Here is a 16,117-nt window from a genome sequence, read left to right on the forward strand (position 1 = left end):
AGTTTGCTACATAGAAATGGTGGAAAATCTTCCTGCCGAGTGGAAAAATTGGTAAGCCTCCATCAGTGCGTGAAGTTATTTGTAGATTTACGGAAGTGAAGGAGAAGATGGGGTTCTCATAGCCTTCTATTGTGTTTAGATTGCAATGAATATGAGACGTTGCAGGACTTTACATATACCACAGCTACCAGGTACACGGCGTCAGAGCTAGCATGCATCAGAGTTAAGGGTCGGTGGTGCAGCGTCTGGCAGACGACACCCATACATATGGCGCCTCAACAAATCGCTTCTGCAGCGGCAGGCGCCTGCAATGGCGCACCGTCCCAACCGAAACGTCCCACTGAAGAACACGGCATCAATTTTTCTGTATCCTTAGCTTCGCTCCGCTTCGCTGGTCCGTGATGTTTGCGATAACAGAGCAACGCACAATTTTCTTTTACTGTCGACGAAAGTTTCACTAGGACGTGTCTAGCCTTCGACATTTCCATGTTGAAACGACCACGAAAAACGCAGTAGCATGAACCACGACTAAACCACCAGTTTATTCAGCGAAACTATGCCCACAAAACAAGTTACACTCGGGCTGAATGATAGCAGCGAGCACATGCCTAAACCGTCCGAAAACTCATCTGCGGCTCAAGCGAGTCTGGTATTTACAACTGCGTAGTCGAAGAGAGAGAGAGAAAGCAAGGACAGGAAAGGCAGGGAGGTCAACCAGAAGAGTATCCGGTTTGCTACCCTACACTGGAGGTGGGGGAAAGGGGAATAGATAGAAGAAGCGAGAAAGTAAGCACAGAGTACTTGTGGGAGGGACACTATGCACAGGGACACTATAAACGGTCTCTTAAACCGGTGTTGTTGGAGAAGTATGGGAGAGGCCTTTGCCCTGCAGTGGGCGTAAACAGGCTGATGATGATGATGATGATGAAACCGGTGTACCACCAGTATTGCAGTAATGCACGATTAGCTTTTCGTGCCAGTGACGGGTGTGGCCACGGTCGAAGATTCCAGACTAATTGCATGGGCTCAAGCGCCTTACACTATGTGGAACACTATTTTTGTCACGTTTGCAATCGGATTGCAGAAGGTTCCACTATAAATTAAACAGCAGAAAAAATCAGTGAGGATGACCCAGAAGGTTGTGATACATGCAAAGACGTCATGCGCGGAGTGATAACACTTTAGGCGCTGAAACGCGTTCGCCGCAAAAAGATAAAAAGCACACGTGTCAATGCGCCTACCTAAAAAAGTATCGTACCCGGGCAACGAGCACCAAACGATAGCGAAGACCAAAAGAACACGTAGTAAGCAAAATTAAAGCAATGTAATCATGGTTTGTTATCTACGGTAAAACCGCTTACTGTAGGAAAAGTTGGACTGCTTACGGGCATGTTGCGGGCTTACGGGCCATGCGCACATTCCCTTTATTTTCATGTGGAGTCCGAAATAACATAGCTTCTCACTTAGTCCACGTCAGCTTATAAGGCTGCAAACCCAATCATAGTCGCGGCCTGGTATTCGACGAAGCGTGGTCGAAGATTGTAGCGTTGTCTGACCATCCTTGGCTAGTGCTTGATGCGCAGGCGGGCGAGTTGTCCTGATCCTGTGACACAAGGGTGATTCTGCGACGCAAGGGTGGCTAGCACCTCTTGCGTTCGACGTACGTGCTCATTGCAGTCGTCCTTGTCAGGTGGCCTCCAGATGCTAGGACTGCGGTTCCTTGCCATGTAGACATAACTGTCATTGACTGTGCGGTTAAGGATTCATAAATGACGGAGTAGTCAGGTCCTCTGTCCACTAATGCCGCCACTGCCTGGCGACACCGTCGATGTTGATGGTTCATAGTCTTACCATAGTTATTTCGAGGTGTCTCACTATGGCTCCGTGACACTTTCCCACTGCTTCGGGGCGTCGTCAGGCATCCTTTAAGAAGCGTGGTTTTTTTCTTCGAAGCTTCGTAGCAATTGCAGCGCGTCGTTCCTTCGTCGTGAAGACTGATTTTGTGTTGGCGGCGGAGGACCTTCGACACTTCAGTAAACAGAAACCGCACCACCGCAAGCTGCTGTGTTTGGTTTAGCGGATACGGACCCACATATCGGCCATGTATAGCCACAGTTTATCCTCGGTGCTCCAGTCAGAGGCAGTGCCTTCGCGACAGCGATCGAGAGAGTCGTTGGTGTTTCCATTCAGTTGAAGCGAAACAGTGAGCAATTTTACGCGGCTGTTCGTCTTCCTGTGAACGCAAACAGTTGACTGCACAACCTTTCAGTAGCATCTCATGGTATGGGTATAGGCAATTGACGTGTCCGGCTTTTACCGCAGTTTGAGCAGAGCGAGCAGTTCTAAGATGCGGGCGTGAAGGGGGACCGAGACGCCTGAAGACGGTGACGTAGGCCATCACTCCAGTCTTCAGCTGCGGCAATTCAGTAACCCCGCATGGCTGCTGGAACTCCTCGCAGACGACGTCAACAATTAAGGCGACTTCAGGCTGCGTCGAAGAGAACATTTAAAGTAGTCCTTCGCGTGCAAATCTTTTGGTGGTCTTTCGGAGTTCGTCGGAGCCTAATGCTTGAATTTTTCACCTCGGCGAGGGCACTAGTCAATAATGTTGCGAATGCGCTTTTCCAACGTCTTTGCAATGCCCATTGCTTCCGCTAGGAATTTCGCAATGGTCTTGGGCGGTTTACATATCCGACGTAAATCACTTGCTTCAAAACCGCAGATGAGGAAAAACTCTAATCTCTGCCATGTGCGGATCGACGTGGCTGAATTAAGGGTTGATTTCTGCTCCGAAATCACGGTGCTCTTATTAAACTTAGGTCCGCTCCTTAAGCATGACGCTCGCGAATGTGTGTAGAAATGTAATTGGTGAAATGGTGTAAAAACTTAAGCTGTGAAAGGGCTGCTTTTCACGCTTTCAATTTTTAAGCATAGCGGTTCTTGAGTAGGTTTCTGGCCAGCTTCTCAGATTTCCAAACATTGACCCGTGAATGAGTGCCCGTGTCACCTGTAGCTCACGTCGCTGCAGGTGACACGGGCACTCTCAATATGCCAGTTATCTGGGCCACCAGGTTCCTAGTCTTCTCGAGCAGAGGTCAAGTACTCGGGCGGTAGTCATAGCCTGCGGCTATCTCCCTCGCCCCTAACGACGTTCACGTTATTTCTATGGCAGGGTTGATTCTGTTTCCATGAAGCACCTCTACCAGATGTCACGTTGTAGTGACGGTGAACAACACAGTCAGAAGAACCGTGAGTCATGAAATAATCTTTATTTGGCGTACCTCTGAACCAAGAAAACAAGTTACAGTGGGGCAGAACGATCTTCATTCATATACCCTAAAGGCCCATTCGGGCATTACATAGGGGGGGTGGGGGGGAGCCAGTTACAATTACAAAACCTGTAGAAAAAGGACATTGGTAAGATACAGTGACATAATTATTTATAGAAAGAATAACATACGCAAGTAGGCACTCAATACAGAAATAACCACACATTTAGGAAAACCTTCAACTTGTTAACAAAAACATCATGGTTAATGGCAGATACAATGTCCCTCGGTAGTCTATTCCAATGATATATTGCCAAAAGTAATGGTGAATGACGGTACAGATTAGTGCGAGCAAAAAGGGGTTGCACTTTAAATGGGTGATCAAAACGCTGAAAAATAGTATGAGCTGCATTGATGCAAGATTCGCGGAACGCGGATCTACTATGATAAAGCGCGTGAAAATGTGATAACAAAGTTATTAGTCGGCGGTTTTGAAGAAAGGGCAATGAAAGTGATTCCTTGATGTCCGTAACAGTGTAGTTTCGCGAGTATTTTTTTGTGATATACCTTGCTGCTTTATTTTGTAATGCTTCGAGTTGATCAATCAGATAGGTCTGATGCGGATTCCAAATAATGGATGCGTACTCTACCTTTGAACGAACAAGCGTAGTGTATGCTAATAACTTAACTAAGTGCCGGGCACGTGATTTGATCGTTGAACAAATGATTTGCCATTAACGAGTATCGGCTATTGTCACTTTTTTTCGTAATAGATTCCAGCCTTATCATTGGCGCTCGCATGTCTTCCAGAATGCACAACTGTATTCGACTTACGCGTGCAATTTGATTACAAAACGCTCCACTATTGCAGAATGTTCTGATACATGCTGGTGTCTCATGCCCTGAGCTGTAACTTAACATTTGTTATTCGGTGAGACGCGTACATTGAAGAAAGAAGTACGCGGGTCAATAATTAACTAAAAACTATCTGAGTTGTCCTATCATTGCTCGCAGGTACACGTTTGTCAGATCATGCTAAAAAATTCCACTGCTGTCGTTAGAGCGCAGGGAAAGTCAAAAGAGATGACTTCCGAGTGAATAAGAAACTGTACATTGAAACTGATGGAGGTTACACCTCATCACCACAATACTTTAAATATTCACTCTGGAAGAAGATGTATAGATAGGTTCCAAATGATTTGAGTCGAATAAAGTCTCCCATTTGTCAGCAGTATGATAAAGAATAAAAATTTTCGTTAAGAATACAAGAGCCAGAGAGAACCAAAACATCACGCACATTGAATAATTTGTAAGTGAAGCAAATTTTCCCATGGCTGTGTCCATGTATTGTAAAATATGTCCCAGAAAGGCAGCAAGGCCGAAGGACCTCAATATTTAGAGATTAGTTTTAGTTGACAAGAATGCAGTGCCTCCTATTTTAATGGGTTCCTCATGTGAAGTACACCCTTCCATTCGCACTGCAGAATCCTCAAAGCACGGTTAGCTAAACCTTGATTACTAGTACACTGTAAAAACGCTTGCACAAAACTACACGAGGTTTCAAGGATCTTGTGCGAACATTCAACCTTCTAGTTACGCCAACACAAAGCTGCAGCGCAATATGGTTTTTCTAGAAATGAGTTGGCTAAAGCTACGTTGGCGAACAACATAGTTTTGCAAGCAGTGAGCTCTACACAGGATCTGCAGTATACCTCGACATTGAAGCATACCAAATTCTGGCGGAGACGACGTTTTGTCACGTAATTTAGAAAAATCTAGTGGCATCCTTTACGTCTCGCAGTTCACTCAGCCCTTTAAGCATGCAAAGACACGATACGTTCGGTTAGTTTCTGGTCAGTGTGGGAGAATGTCAGCGTTATTTTTCTGCTTCATGGTCCCGTTCCTATGCAAAACACGTAGGTGATCTACTTCCCTTGTGCACTAGTCACACTGCCCTAGTCACACTGCACTAGTCACTGCCCACCCGTATGCGTCACGTGATCTGCAACCAGTTGAGCTGCATGTCTAAACGAAACTCCACACAATTCGCACCAAATATTCTTGCAGAGATGTGCGATTGCAAACCGAAATCCACGCTGCTAGGAATCGTACGGCTATTTACCCTCTTGAATTCTTTTGCGGTGTCTGCTCAAAGATGAGTTATACTTAAATGACTGATTACATATGTCGCAAATAAAAGGTCTGTCGTCACTGTGCGACATAAGATGAGCTTTAAGGTCCGCTTTCCTTTTGAATGGTCTAGTACAATATTGGCAGATATGGGGTTTCAATCCCGTGTGAATTAGTTGATGCCTATGGAAACTGTCACTGCGCGCGAACGATTTATGACATATTTCGCATTTGTAGGGTCTTTCTCCTGTATGCGTCCGGTGATGTACGGTTAGAGTAGCAGCGCTACTTAGCAATTTACCACATGTTTCGCATTTGTGGTTCGACTTGTCGACAGGCGATCGATCGCGTGCTCTGAACATAGGCCCTGTGCCTCCCGTAGGTTCGTTGGGTTGCCTGTGTGAGGCATGCCTTCTGCTGGAAACCTTTCTACTAGCACCGCAGGACCCTTGCTGTTCTCTTCCTTCGGTTTCAGTAGCATTCCTGCAAGGATATGGACAATTTAACTCAAGATGGCCGACTTTCTTGTGGGATGGCAAAAATAGGTTTTGACCCAATGATAGTTTGGCAAAGTAAAGCGTACCATAATGGTAAGGTGACTCGCTCAACATAAGCGCTAAGTTCCTGCATTGGTATTTAGCGCTCGATTTGGGCTGTTTATTGTCAGAAATTGAACACTGGTGCTATCAGTGGCCTGTGATGCTGAACAGTAAATTAAAAACTGTTCTCGTTCGAGATGCAAGCATAACGGAAGCATTTCATTATCTCATGCATCATGTATATTCTACATGAAACAGGTGAAGGAGAGTACAAATGTCTGTGAGTGATGCTAAGTAAGACAGTAAGGAAGAAAGATGAGACTAGTGGCTGTGAAAAAAAGCACATCACTTATTTTCAGAAAAACTTTGCATCTTCGGTTTTGTATCGCATACCTCTCTCATGCGGACAGTGAAATATCGCCCAGACAGGTCATTGCAATAATGACCGCATGCGTCATCATCATCATCATCAGCCTGGTTACGCCCACTGCAGGGCAAAGGCCTCTCCCATACTTCTCCAACAACCCCGGTCATGTACTAATTGTGGCCATGCCCTGCCTGCAAACTTCTTAATCTCATCCGCCCACCTAACTTTCTGCCACCCCCTGCGACGCTTCCCTTCCCTTGGAATCCAGTCCGTAACCCTTAATGACCACCGGTTATCTTCCCTCCTCATTACATGTCCTGCCCATGCCCATTTCTCTTTCTTGATTTCAACTAAGATGTCATTAACTCGCGTTTGTTCCCTCACCCAATCTGCTCTTTTCATATCCCTTAACGTTACACCTATCATTCTTCTTTCCATAGCTCGTTGCGTCGTCCTCAATTTGAGTAGAACCCCTTTCGTAAGCCTCCAGGTTTCTGCCCCGTAGGTGAGTACTGGTAAGACACAGCTATTATGTACTTTTCTCTTAAGGGATAATGGCAACCTGCTGTTCATGATCTGTGAATGCCTGCCAAATGCACCCCAGCCCATTCTTATTCTTCTGATTATTTCCGTCTCATGATCCGGATCTGCCGTCACTACCTGCCCTAAGTAGATGTATTCCCTTACGACTTCCAGTGCCTCGCTGCCTATTGTAAATTGCTGTTCTCTTCCGAGACTGTTAAGCATTACTTTAGTTTTTTGCAGATTAATTTTTAGACCCACTCTTCTGCTTTGCCTCTCCAGGTCAGTGAGCATGCATTGCAATTGGTCCCCTGAGTTACTAAGCAAGGCAATATGATCAGCGAATCGCAAGTTACTAAGGTATTCTCCATTAACTTTTATCCCCAATTCTTCCCAATCCAGCTCTCTGAATATCTCCTGTAAACACGCTGTGAATAGCATTGGAGATATCGTATCTCCCTGCCTGACGCCTTTCTTTATTGGGATTTTGTTGCTTGCTTTATGGAGGACTATGGTGGCTGTGGAGCCGCTATAGATATCTTTCAGTATTTTTACATACGGCTCGTCTACACCCTGATTCCGTAATGCCTCCATGACTGCTGAGGTTTCGACAGAATCAAACGCTTTCTCGTAATCAATGAAAGCTATATATAAGGGTTGGTTATATTCCGCACATTTCTCTATCACCTGATTGCTAATGTGAATATGATCTATTGTTGAGTTGACCGCATGCGTGACCATCGCTATTTGCTACGTACAGGTACAGGAGAGAACTTGCCATTACATTGCAAGAAGCACGAATGCCGACCTTTTATTCATAGTTTATCGATAGTGGGTAGAGAGCACTCCAAACTGGAAAGAGAAATTAGCGAAGCGTTCCACATGAAAAAGTTGGGCGCGCATACTTGTGTGAGTGATCCTTCGGTTCAAATCAATGATAAACAACTGCAATTTCGAAATTTATCATGTCAATCCACGTGTTGTTGCCTTTGTCGGGAAGGGGTGTGATTTCGCTTTTGTGTACGTGTACAACTTTTTTTGATAATTCACTACAAACCTTGTCATCGTTCTTGGGTGTATACACATGCGTGGCGGTGATTTGTGGAATGCTTTCACAAAAAACTTCAGTTGCAAGTCCAGCGTTGTCCTCTCTGTTTCTACTTGTGCTCGCTTCCATACTTGCTGGAAACCATTATACGTTCACAAAGATGTAACTTTGTTCCTTGAATTTCTCATCGCCTTCTTAAGTATATGACTAATCTAATATGTAACAGCTTCGGTTCCGATATTATGACATTCCTTTAAATTCCACAAGCTTGAATACTCGTACAGGGTGTTGCCGAGCACATGCATTTCTCTCCAAATGTACCTAGGTAGTAGACCCTGAGGTAAAGGTTTTTGTTTACCCCGACAGCATATTGTCTAAACACCAGTTAATATTTGGCATTTAAGTCATCTAGACTTTTAGCCCTCGTGCAAATGCGTCAGTGGAAGCTTAACTCTTGTAGTAATTTTACAGGATAACAGGTAAACCCTGTTTCATTTTATGAGCCTCGACTCTGATGAGCATATTGCCTTCACAATCTTTACATATTCCATAATGGGGAGCAAACCTGCAACTCTACCGCACATTGCGGCATGTTAACAGGATGGAAAATCGGGCGAGCCTGTATAGCGTTGTGGTTGAGGCATCGGGTGTGCACATTTCCGTGTGATGTACGGTCGCGCTGTCGGAACCGTAAAGTTAGTCAAGGCCAGCCGCTTCTGCCGAATGCTCAAAACTGCTGATGCAGTACCTGTTTCAGCCATCAGAGCTAGCCCTCCCAAGGAGAAATTACCGAGTATAGGCATGATTGTTACACGGGTAGCCATCGCTGTCGTCTCCGAGTTGTTTTGCAACGGAGCTTTTCTGAATGTTAACTTACATAGCGCCGTCTTCAAAACTGGCTGATGCTTCCTCCATGCCAGCGCGGCTTGTGCTGGGCCTTGCGTGATCGATGTTGCCGATGAACCCCAGGCGCTGGTGACTTGTGCTCCCATTTTCAGGGACACCTTTATGGCACAAAAGTAAAGTAAAGGTGTTCATTCGCCGTTGTGCAAGGGCAATTCTTCGGAATGGATATTCCATACTTATGGTGGAAGGCAAGAAGCTTTTAGCGGTCGACAATCTTTACTGCGGTGCTTCCATACGCAGTGCTTTATCTGTGTCTTGAATGCATGCAAGAACTTCGTGGCGATGGGTGAGCCGTGCACGATCAAGAATGTGTAGTGTTGGATTCTTCTGACGCTTATCACGCTTTATCTCAAACCACGGGCAGAACACGAGTGTGGTAAATATGAAAACAACATCTCAGTCCCTTGTGCATGAAACCCTTGACCCAATATATTTGCTGGGCTATCCAGTATTAAGCACATTAGATGCCTCACGAAGTTATTACTTATTATACATTTTTTGGGAGGAACAGGCATAGCCCGACGCCGACGAATACAATGCAGATTTAGAGGACTCATTTCTACCGATGGATTTAACATTGTTCTTTGACGTATGCCCTTAATTTATTGGCTTTCTATGACGTAGGTGCGTACTCGAAATACGTACTCGAAATACGTTCTCGCCTTTCAGAAAGTGGTTATCTGAACCCCTTTTGGTGAGTCTTGTATAGAGAAACACATAAGTACCGGTTGTAAGTACCGGTTGTAAGTACTGCACGTTTCCCAGCTCATTACGAGCGCTAAAACGGCTGTACTTAACAATGTTCCTGTGTAGCTCATCAATAGACTATAGAACAGTTTTCAAAAAGATAACTCACGGCGCATATATAAGAGTCGTATTGCAGAAAGTGCATTAGCTTGGAAGGAAATGCGGATGTGGTTATTCACGGGGCAATATGTAACTAAACTATGCAATGGAAAGCCTCGAAGGACGTTAAAAGTGTTGACTGTGTGGATAGTGCTGCAAGTATCGTAGCTAGGTGCACGTATCTTATATAACGGTGCAGCAATTGCGTAATAAAAGGAACACGGGAAAGACCTAAGAGGTGGAAATTACGGCATAAAACTCTCATGATGACCATCTACGCTACTGCAATTAGCATTGAAACTCCATGGACAAGTCGAATTTTCGGATGCACTTTTCTTTACAATATTAAGGGGGGGGGGAGGGTTGAATTGGCTAAGAGAGTGTATGGCATCATTGCATCCACATGTCTTAGTGCCTATGCCTTCGTACGCCTAAGAAAACATTAAACGCGGATTCCCAACCACCGGAACTAAAGATTCTAGTTGCATCTTTGACATCGAATGAACTACAGTGTGGTAGCAAAGGCGTAAATTAAAGAACTTAATTTTATTGTCTGGAATTCTCAACTTTATTAGTCGCACGATTAAGGTCGCACCATTCGTGTCACCCGCGAAATAGGTTGTGCGGACACTGGCAGTACGAATAATGGATGACGTATCCAAAGAAAGCTAATCACCTTACAAAAAAAAAGTATATTCAATTCGGAAGACCGGTGTTTTTGTATGGCGTAGATTTTCTTCTTAACAAAGCTTTATGATCTTGAAGTAGTGGCCCACTGATTGTCAATCGTTCGGTAAAGTGATTGTTACTATGTCACTACGAATAGTGTTTACGCTTGAGGTGCCAATAGCTTAGCTATTTGGTAAAGATTTGTTGCAACAGAGCGCAAACAACTACCCAACAATTTTCTATCTCCTTGCATTGCATTTTCATTATATATTTAGTATTGTTTATGCTGCGGCTGTGGATTGCTAATAACGAAGAGTTTCAATATAAGCTGTTTTGGGTGCATGCCCCAAATTGTACGCTGTAACGTCTACATTCGGCCGCAGCGAGATATGTCTGCTGCTCGTAACATACTATTGATGAGGTATTTTCACACTCTGCCTAAAAGGTACCAGCACTGTTAAAACATTTGAAACGTCCAAATAATTGCACATTACCCACGTAATTCGGATCAAGGCACTTGCTTTGTAATCCAGCGTGATCGGTTTAAGGAAAACATTGTCCCGATGTTAGTAAGTCAAACCCTCCGAGAGTATGCTTGGCGAATAAAATGTAGACCGACGAGTCATGCGATGATTTCATTTACGAGTGAATTTATCATTGCATGGAATGTACAGTCTCGGCTTCTCCCCTCATCATCTAGGAGCGTGCTTTATCCGCGCCCCGATACAAGAACACATTCATTGAAAACTTCTGCTGAATAGGTTATGTATGAATGCGGATATTATCAGATAAGCACAAATTTCTTAGGACAGTCATAAGCCGGCTCATGCGGAAACCGTCTTGGCAATGCTAGTCAAATGCATCTTTATAGGCAATAAATGTACCGCTGCCATTGTAACCATTGGGGCTATTTTCCATATTTGAGGAAAAGGCGAGTGACAATTGCCTACGTACCGTCGACGTTGCAAATCTCGTTGGTCGTGGGCGTGTGCTGCGTGTTCCCCGGATAGCGCAAGGCATCGTCAGAAATCCTACGAATAATTACTGGACAGTTACTAGCTGTGACTAGAAAAAACGAGGTGAAATTGTATTTAATTTCTACCCGGGACTTCAAGCTGTAGCACCCCATCGCGTGTGTGGAGTACAATGCTTATACGTCAGTGAGAAGTATTTTCTTCTGTAAGTATACGTTCGCTTCATGTTTTGAAAAATCTTTTCCTGAGCGCTAAGTAGCTTACTTTGCGCTAAACGTGGCAATATTTTCGCACCGCCCTCACGTCGACGCGTCTTTATCTAAGAATGCTTTCGATGTCAAAGCTCAAGCTGGCTGTAAAAAAGAGCCATTTTAGGTGGGAACCAATATACAGATGTTAAGGCCTATTATATGGGTCGGGCCTAAGCGTAACAGTATTCAACGAAAAAATTGAGAAGTGGTAAAGCTCACGTTCTGTAGGCGCCCAATGTAGATGAAGCGCCCTGGGTACCGTCACGGCTAGTACGCTGTGTTGCTTCGGCCTTCTGGCTTAAGTCAAGAGGCATGCATTCGTTGCTGCTTTCTTCAGCCATGGCTGATGTCTCGATGTCCTGTAACTGGCGTGTATTGTCGACTGCACGTTGTTGAATCACAGCGCATGCGGCTAGTACGGCTAGTGTTGCTTCGGCCTTCATGCTTAAGTCCAGAGGCATGCATTCGTTGCTGCTTTCTTCAGCCATGGCTGATGTCTCGATGTCCTGTAACTGGCGTGTATTGTCGACTGCACGTTGTTGAATCACAGCACATGCGGCTAGTACGGCTAGTGTTGCTTCGGCCTTCATGCTTAAGTCAAGAGGCATGCATTCGTTGCTGCTTTCTTCAGCCATGGCTGATGTCTCGATGTCCTGTAACTGGCGTGTATTGTCGACTGCACGTTGTTGAATCACAGCACATGCGCCCTCAATGCCAAAAAAAGAACGGAAACTAATAAAACATTTGTCACTTCCGTGTTTCGAGAAAAATGATACTGCATATCTGGAAAAAAACGAGACGTTTGAATCCGCCACTAGCTTGAGCTTAATGCACAAATTTTCAAACGGCAGCAGAGGCGCCCTGATTACCCATGCTATCTACCCACCAAATCATTTAATAAAGCTCCCTTACTACGAAAAAAAGTAGGGTTATCGTATAATATCGCCACTTTTCTTTAATGCTCCTCACAAAGTGACGTCGAAATTTTGCTGGGAAGAAAGTGCTCGTGGAAGCGCTCGTGGAAGCGCAAGAGGTATAGAAACTAAGGTAGCCCTAACTAGCGTATGATTACCAGATCTATGATGTTGGGCTGCTGAATACGGGGTCGCGGCATAGAATCCGTGTCATGGCGGCTGCATTTACATGTGTCCGAGATGCGGAAACACACGCGTACATAGATTTAGGAGCACGTTAGGGAAGTCCAGGTTGTCTAAATTAGAAAGTAGTCTTGGCAGGTAAAACCCTTCAATTTTTTTATAACGAGAGGCAACGATTCTGCAAACTGATGTGGCATTCTCTGGCTCGGTTTAAATGAAGCAGGTAGTTCTTCTCACCTGACGAGTGGCGCACGCTTTGTTCTGTTGCACACAAATTCCAGTGCTGTCTTCACTAACCACTAGCAATGTAGAATTGCAACTGCTTCGAAATTAACGCGAATATTCGGTAACGAACACTCATGCGCCGTGCATAGTCTTATCTCAGTAGTCAGTACTCGTACTCAGTACTCGTATCTGAGTCACTGGATACAGTTTCTTGTGATTTCTCTGCAGTCGTAAATTATGTTTCACGCCCAGCATGCCGAGTGGTTGCTGTCATTAAAGAAAATGCGTTGTTTCCCACTCCGCACCTCGTAGATTTGTGTTTTACAAGCCTCAGTCAAATATGGATGAAAAAGAACCAACTTCTAAACCTTTATAACATTTGGGAGTATCTAGCCACAACAGGTAAGTGGAGTCAGTTTTCCCTGTGCTCTCGTTGTGAGCGGATTCACGCTCCTGTTTTCGCCATTGTTTGAATAACAAGAGGGCCAGTTTACCTTCTGCTTTCATTTCTTCGTGAAAATGGTTGCGGTACGAAAGGTTCCGCCGCTGCAAACACGACTGAATACTGAGAACAAATCGCAGAATGTTATGGCGCCGATGGTTTTTGAGTTTGTACTACATCGCGCAGGCCTCAATTGCTATCTGTATTTGTTGTGGCTGGGCCAGTTGAAAATACATTATGCTGAGCATCACCAGGCGATGTTAACCCGCTGGTGGCTCAGAGAACATCAATTTATTGTAGTAAATTACATGCGTTTTTGTTGCTTAAGCAAAGGTGAAAAGTCTCGCGAACGGGTTGAAAAAGAATTACGGTTTATTTTTCACTAAAATTTTTTTGTCTACAGAAGTCGGTTCGTATACTTCCAGAGAAATACAGGTGCGGATCTCGCTTTTTGCAAAAGAAAATGCATTGCTTTGCCGTGAGATGCGTGTTGATTCATGAGCTTCGACTTCGGAAAAAGATGCAAGAAGTTTTCAAAATTGCCATACGTACGTTCGATTACACAGTGAATCAAGCTAGGTTTATTCCATAGTATTTCCTACAATATACTACAGGGAAATCTGACGCTGCAGTCGTCGTTGAGCTATCATAGGAATGATGCGAAGCACATGGGCTTGTCTGATCTTCGTGCTTTTTGATGCAGACATTCTTGTGGATTTGTTGATTCCGCTTTGTATGCATTTATTATCGTAAGTTTCAGAGAAATCTGTTTTTCTAAGTGGAGATAACGCTGCGAACGCGAACAATTGCTACTCATTGCAGTGGTTCAGCTTGTCGATGTGGCCAAATGGAAACGCGACAAGGGTCTTAAGGCACTAGGTTGCCCGCAATAAATTCATGTTGATGCGTGCGTTCGTGATGAAGCCATTTGAAGCTAGAAAGACGAAGTCAAGGCAAATCGATGCACTTCCCATAAGTCCCATGCTAGCTGAAGTGCCCCCATTGCAGCTTCCGTTGACGCTATACTTATTTATTCATTACTTGTTACGTAGAACTCGCCAGGCATTTTGTGGGGATGTATAGGCGTTGCGGGTCTTTAAAACCTAATTCCTAGCACAATATGGACAACCAAGGACCACTCAAAGTAATGTGAATACTCGATAAAAAGTTGCTTTAAAGCTTACGTGCTGCAACCGAATATTCAAGTGTGGAAGAAGTGGTTCAGGGTATTCTGTATTTCCGTTTTTCAACATGAAAGCAAAGTTTTTTATTCAAGAGGCAGTGTTAACAGGCATGGCTACTGCGAAGACTGTACTTCTTAAAGGTATTTGACAAATACTGAGTGTGGTATAAAGGTACACAAGGATAAGATGTCTCAGAAAGGCTGGCCAACGTTTCGAAAGGAGCGCCTATCTTCGACAAAGGTGGTTTTCTTCTTGTTTGCAATTCTTATTCCCCTGACATTTCACCTGACCTGACAAATTTTTTTTCAATTCTTACATCACGCATCAGGTTAGTTGGGTGATGTCACTGGTGGTCGTGGTCGGTGGTAGCTGGCTCCAAAGGGAGAGACTGAAAAATAAATGAGCGCTGTTGCTTGATTTCTGTGACGATGGGATGAGAGTAGAAGATGATGAGTAGATGAGAGGCAGCAGAAAAAAAAAAGGAAAGGAAAAGCACGTCGGAGGGTGTTCGGGGACGGGGAGGTTGGAGAACCTTCTGAGAAGAAGAACAAAAGCCATGGCTGTGGTAGCCTGCATGTGTTTTTGGTGTTAAAAAAGCTGGTCAAGTGGTCAGTGCTCGAGTAACAAAAAAAAAAGAAACGAGTTGAACGAATGACTTGAGTGGGGTAGCAGCAGTGCATCGGGTAAATTTGCAGATGTTAAGGTGGCGACCAAGAGTGTAGGGGCAATGGATGGGGTAGAATGCGAGTATGCAATGACATATACTGGGATAGAGTGCGAGTAGACAAAAAGAAATAGAAACCTTGTCGACTTTCTTCTATAGACAGTGTGAACACTTCGAATAACCAGGAGACCAAATCTATAGAAAGGCAAGGTCGTCTATAAGAACTCTATGGAATTTCTCTAGGCACTCTAAAATCATTTTTGCTCGGGCAACACTATAGCAAGAACATTAGGTGACGAAAGACTCTTTATTGGGCGAGACTGAGCCGACAAAAGTTATACTCGGGCAGAAAAATGGTGTGGGACACATCCGTCGATCATCCAAGACGTGGTTAGTGTTTAATGAGCGTCGGCTATTCTCACGTGATTCGTTGAAGACTGCACCGTCATCGCTGGAGCTTGCACACCTTTTAGAATGCACATCCTCATTCGTGTCGTGCGTACAACTTGATTACAATGGATTCGACTACAGCGTAGACATATGGGAAATGCCGAGAAAGTTCGAGACTGTTCTGAGCAGTAGCTCAACATTTGCTAGAGGTGCAAACGTGTTCAAAGTAAAGAGATAGAGAGATATACAAGTACGCGTGCCATTTTGCACAAAACCTGAATCTTACTTGTCATGTCATTGCTCGCACGGATGCGTTTGTCATATCAGACTAAGATTTTATGGCTCTAAGTAGACAGCACGCCTAGTAAAAAAATTTACGTTATTGGGGATAAAATCTTCAATTTAGAACTGACGGAGATTCTACCACAATGAAAAAAGAATAACTAAAATTCTATAGAAGGAGAACAAATCACATAGTGAAGCTTCAAACTATTTGAATTTTATAGTCTCACTGCTGTCATCAGCTTAGTTTACGGGATACTACAAAGATCGTCGGTAAAAATATAAGAGGCAAATAGGAAATTAAAACATTGA

The 16,117-nt window shown here is 44.3% G+C and overlaps 3 protein-coding genes and 1 long non-coding RNA gene across 12 annotated transcripts in view; 1 reads left to right on the top strand and 3 right to left on the bottom strand.

Moving 5' to 3' along the window:
• LOC135919810 (neurotrophin receptor-interacting factor homolog) overlaps positions 1 to 12,210 on the bottom strand; it is a 36,096-nt gene extending 23,886 nt beyond the window's left edge. For 2 of the 3 annotated variants that reach the window (XM_070526069.1, XM_070526071.1), the window contains exons 1-3: positions 11,741 to 12,210; positions 11,251 to 11,327; positions 8,753 to 8,879 (exon numbers count right to left, since the gene is read on the bottom strand). In XM_070526069.1, the coding sequence (XP_070382170.1) occupies positions 8,753 to 8,879; positions 11,251 to 11,327; positions 11,741 to 12,156 (620 nt within the window). In that variant the 5' untranslated portion in view covers positions 12,157 to 12,210. Of the gene's footprint in view, positions 1 to 5,344; positions 5,883 to 8,752; positions 8,880 to 11,250; positions 11,328 to 11,740 lie in introns of those variants that run through there. The other variant, XM_070526070.1, reaches the window with a different exon arrangement.
• The window catches only part of LOC135919788 (uncharacterized), a 379,293-nt gene that overhangs the window by 229,971 nt on the left and 133,205 nt on the right, over positions 1 to 16,117 (top strand). The window lies entirely within an intron of this gene.
• LOC135919774 (zinc finger protein ZFP2-like) overlaps positions 1 to 16,117 on the bottom strand; it is a 150,261-nt gene that overhangs the window by 107,867 nt on the left and 26,277 nt on the right. The window lies entirely within an intron of this gene.
• The window catches only part of LOC135919794 (zinc finger protein 391-like), a 154,469-nt gene that overhangs the window by 67,316 nt on the left and 71,036 nt on the right, over positions 1 to 16,117 (bottom strand). The window lies entirely within an intron of this gene.

Source organism: Dermacentor albipictus, chromosome 9, assembly GCF_038994185.2.
Source record: "Dermacentor albipictus isolate Rhodes 1998 colony chromosome 9, USDA_Dalb.pri_finalv2, whole genome shotgun sequence".
Lineage (NCBI taxonomy): Eukaryota > Metazoa > Arthropoda > Arachnida > Ixodida > Ixodidae > Dermacentor > Dermacentor albipictus.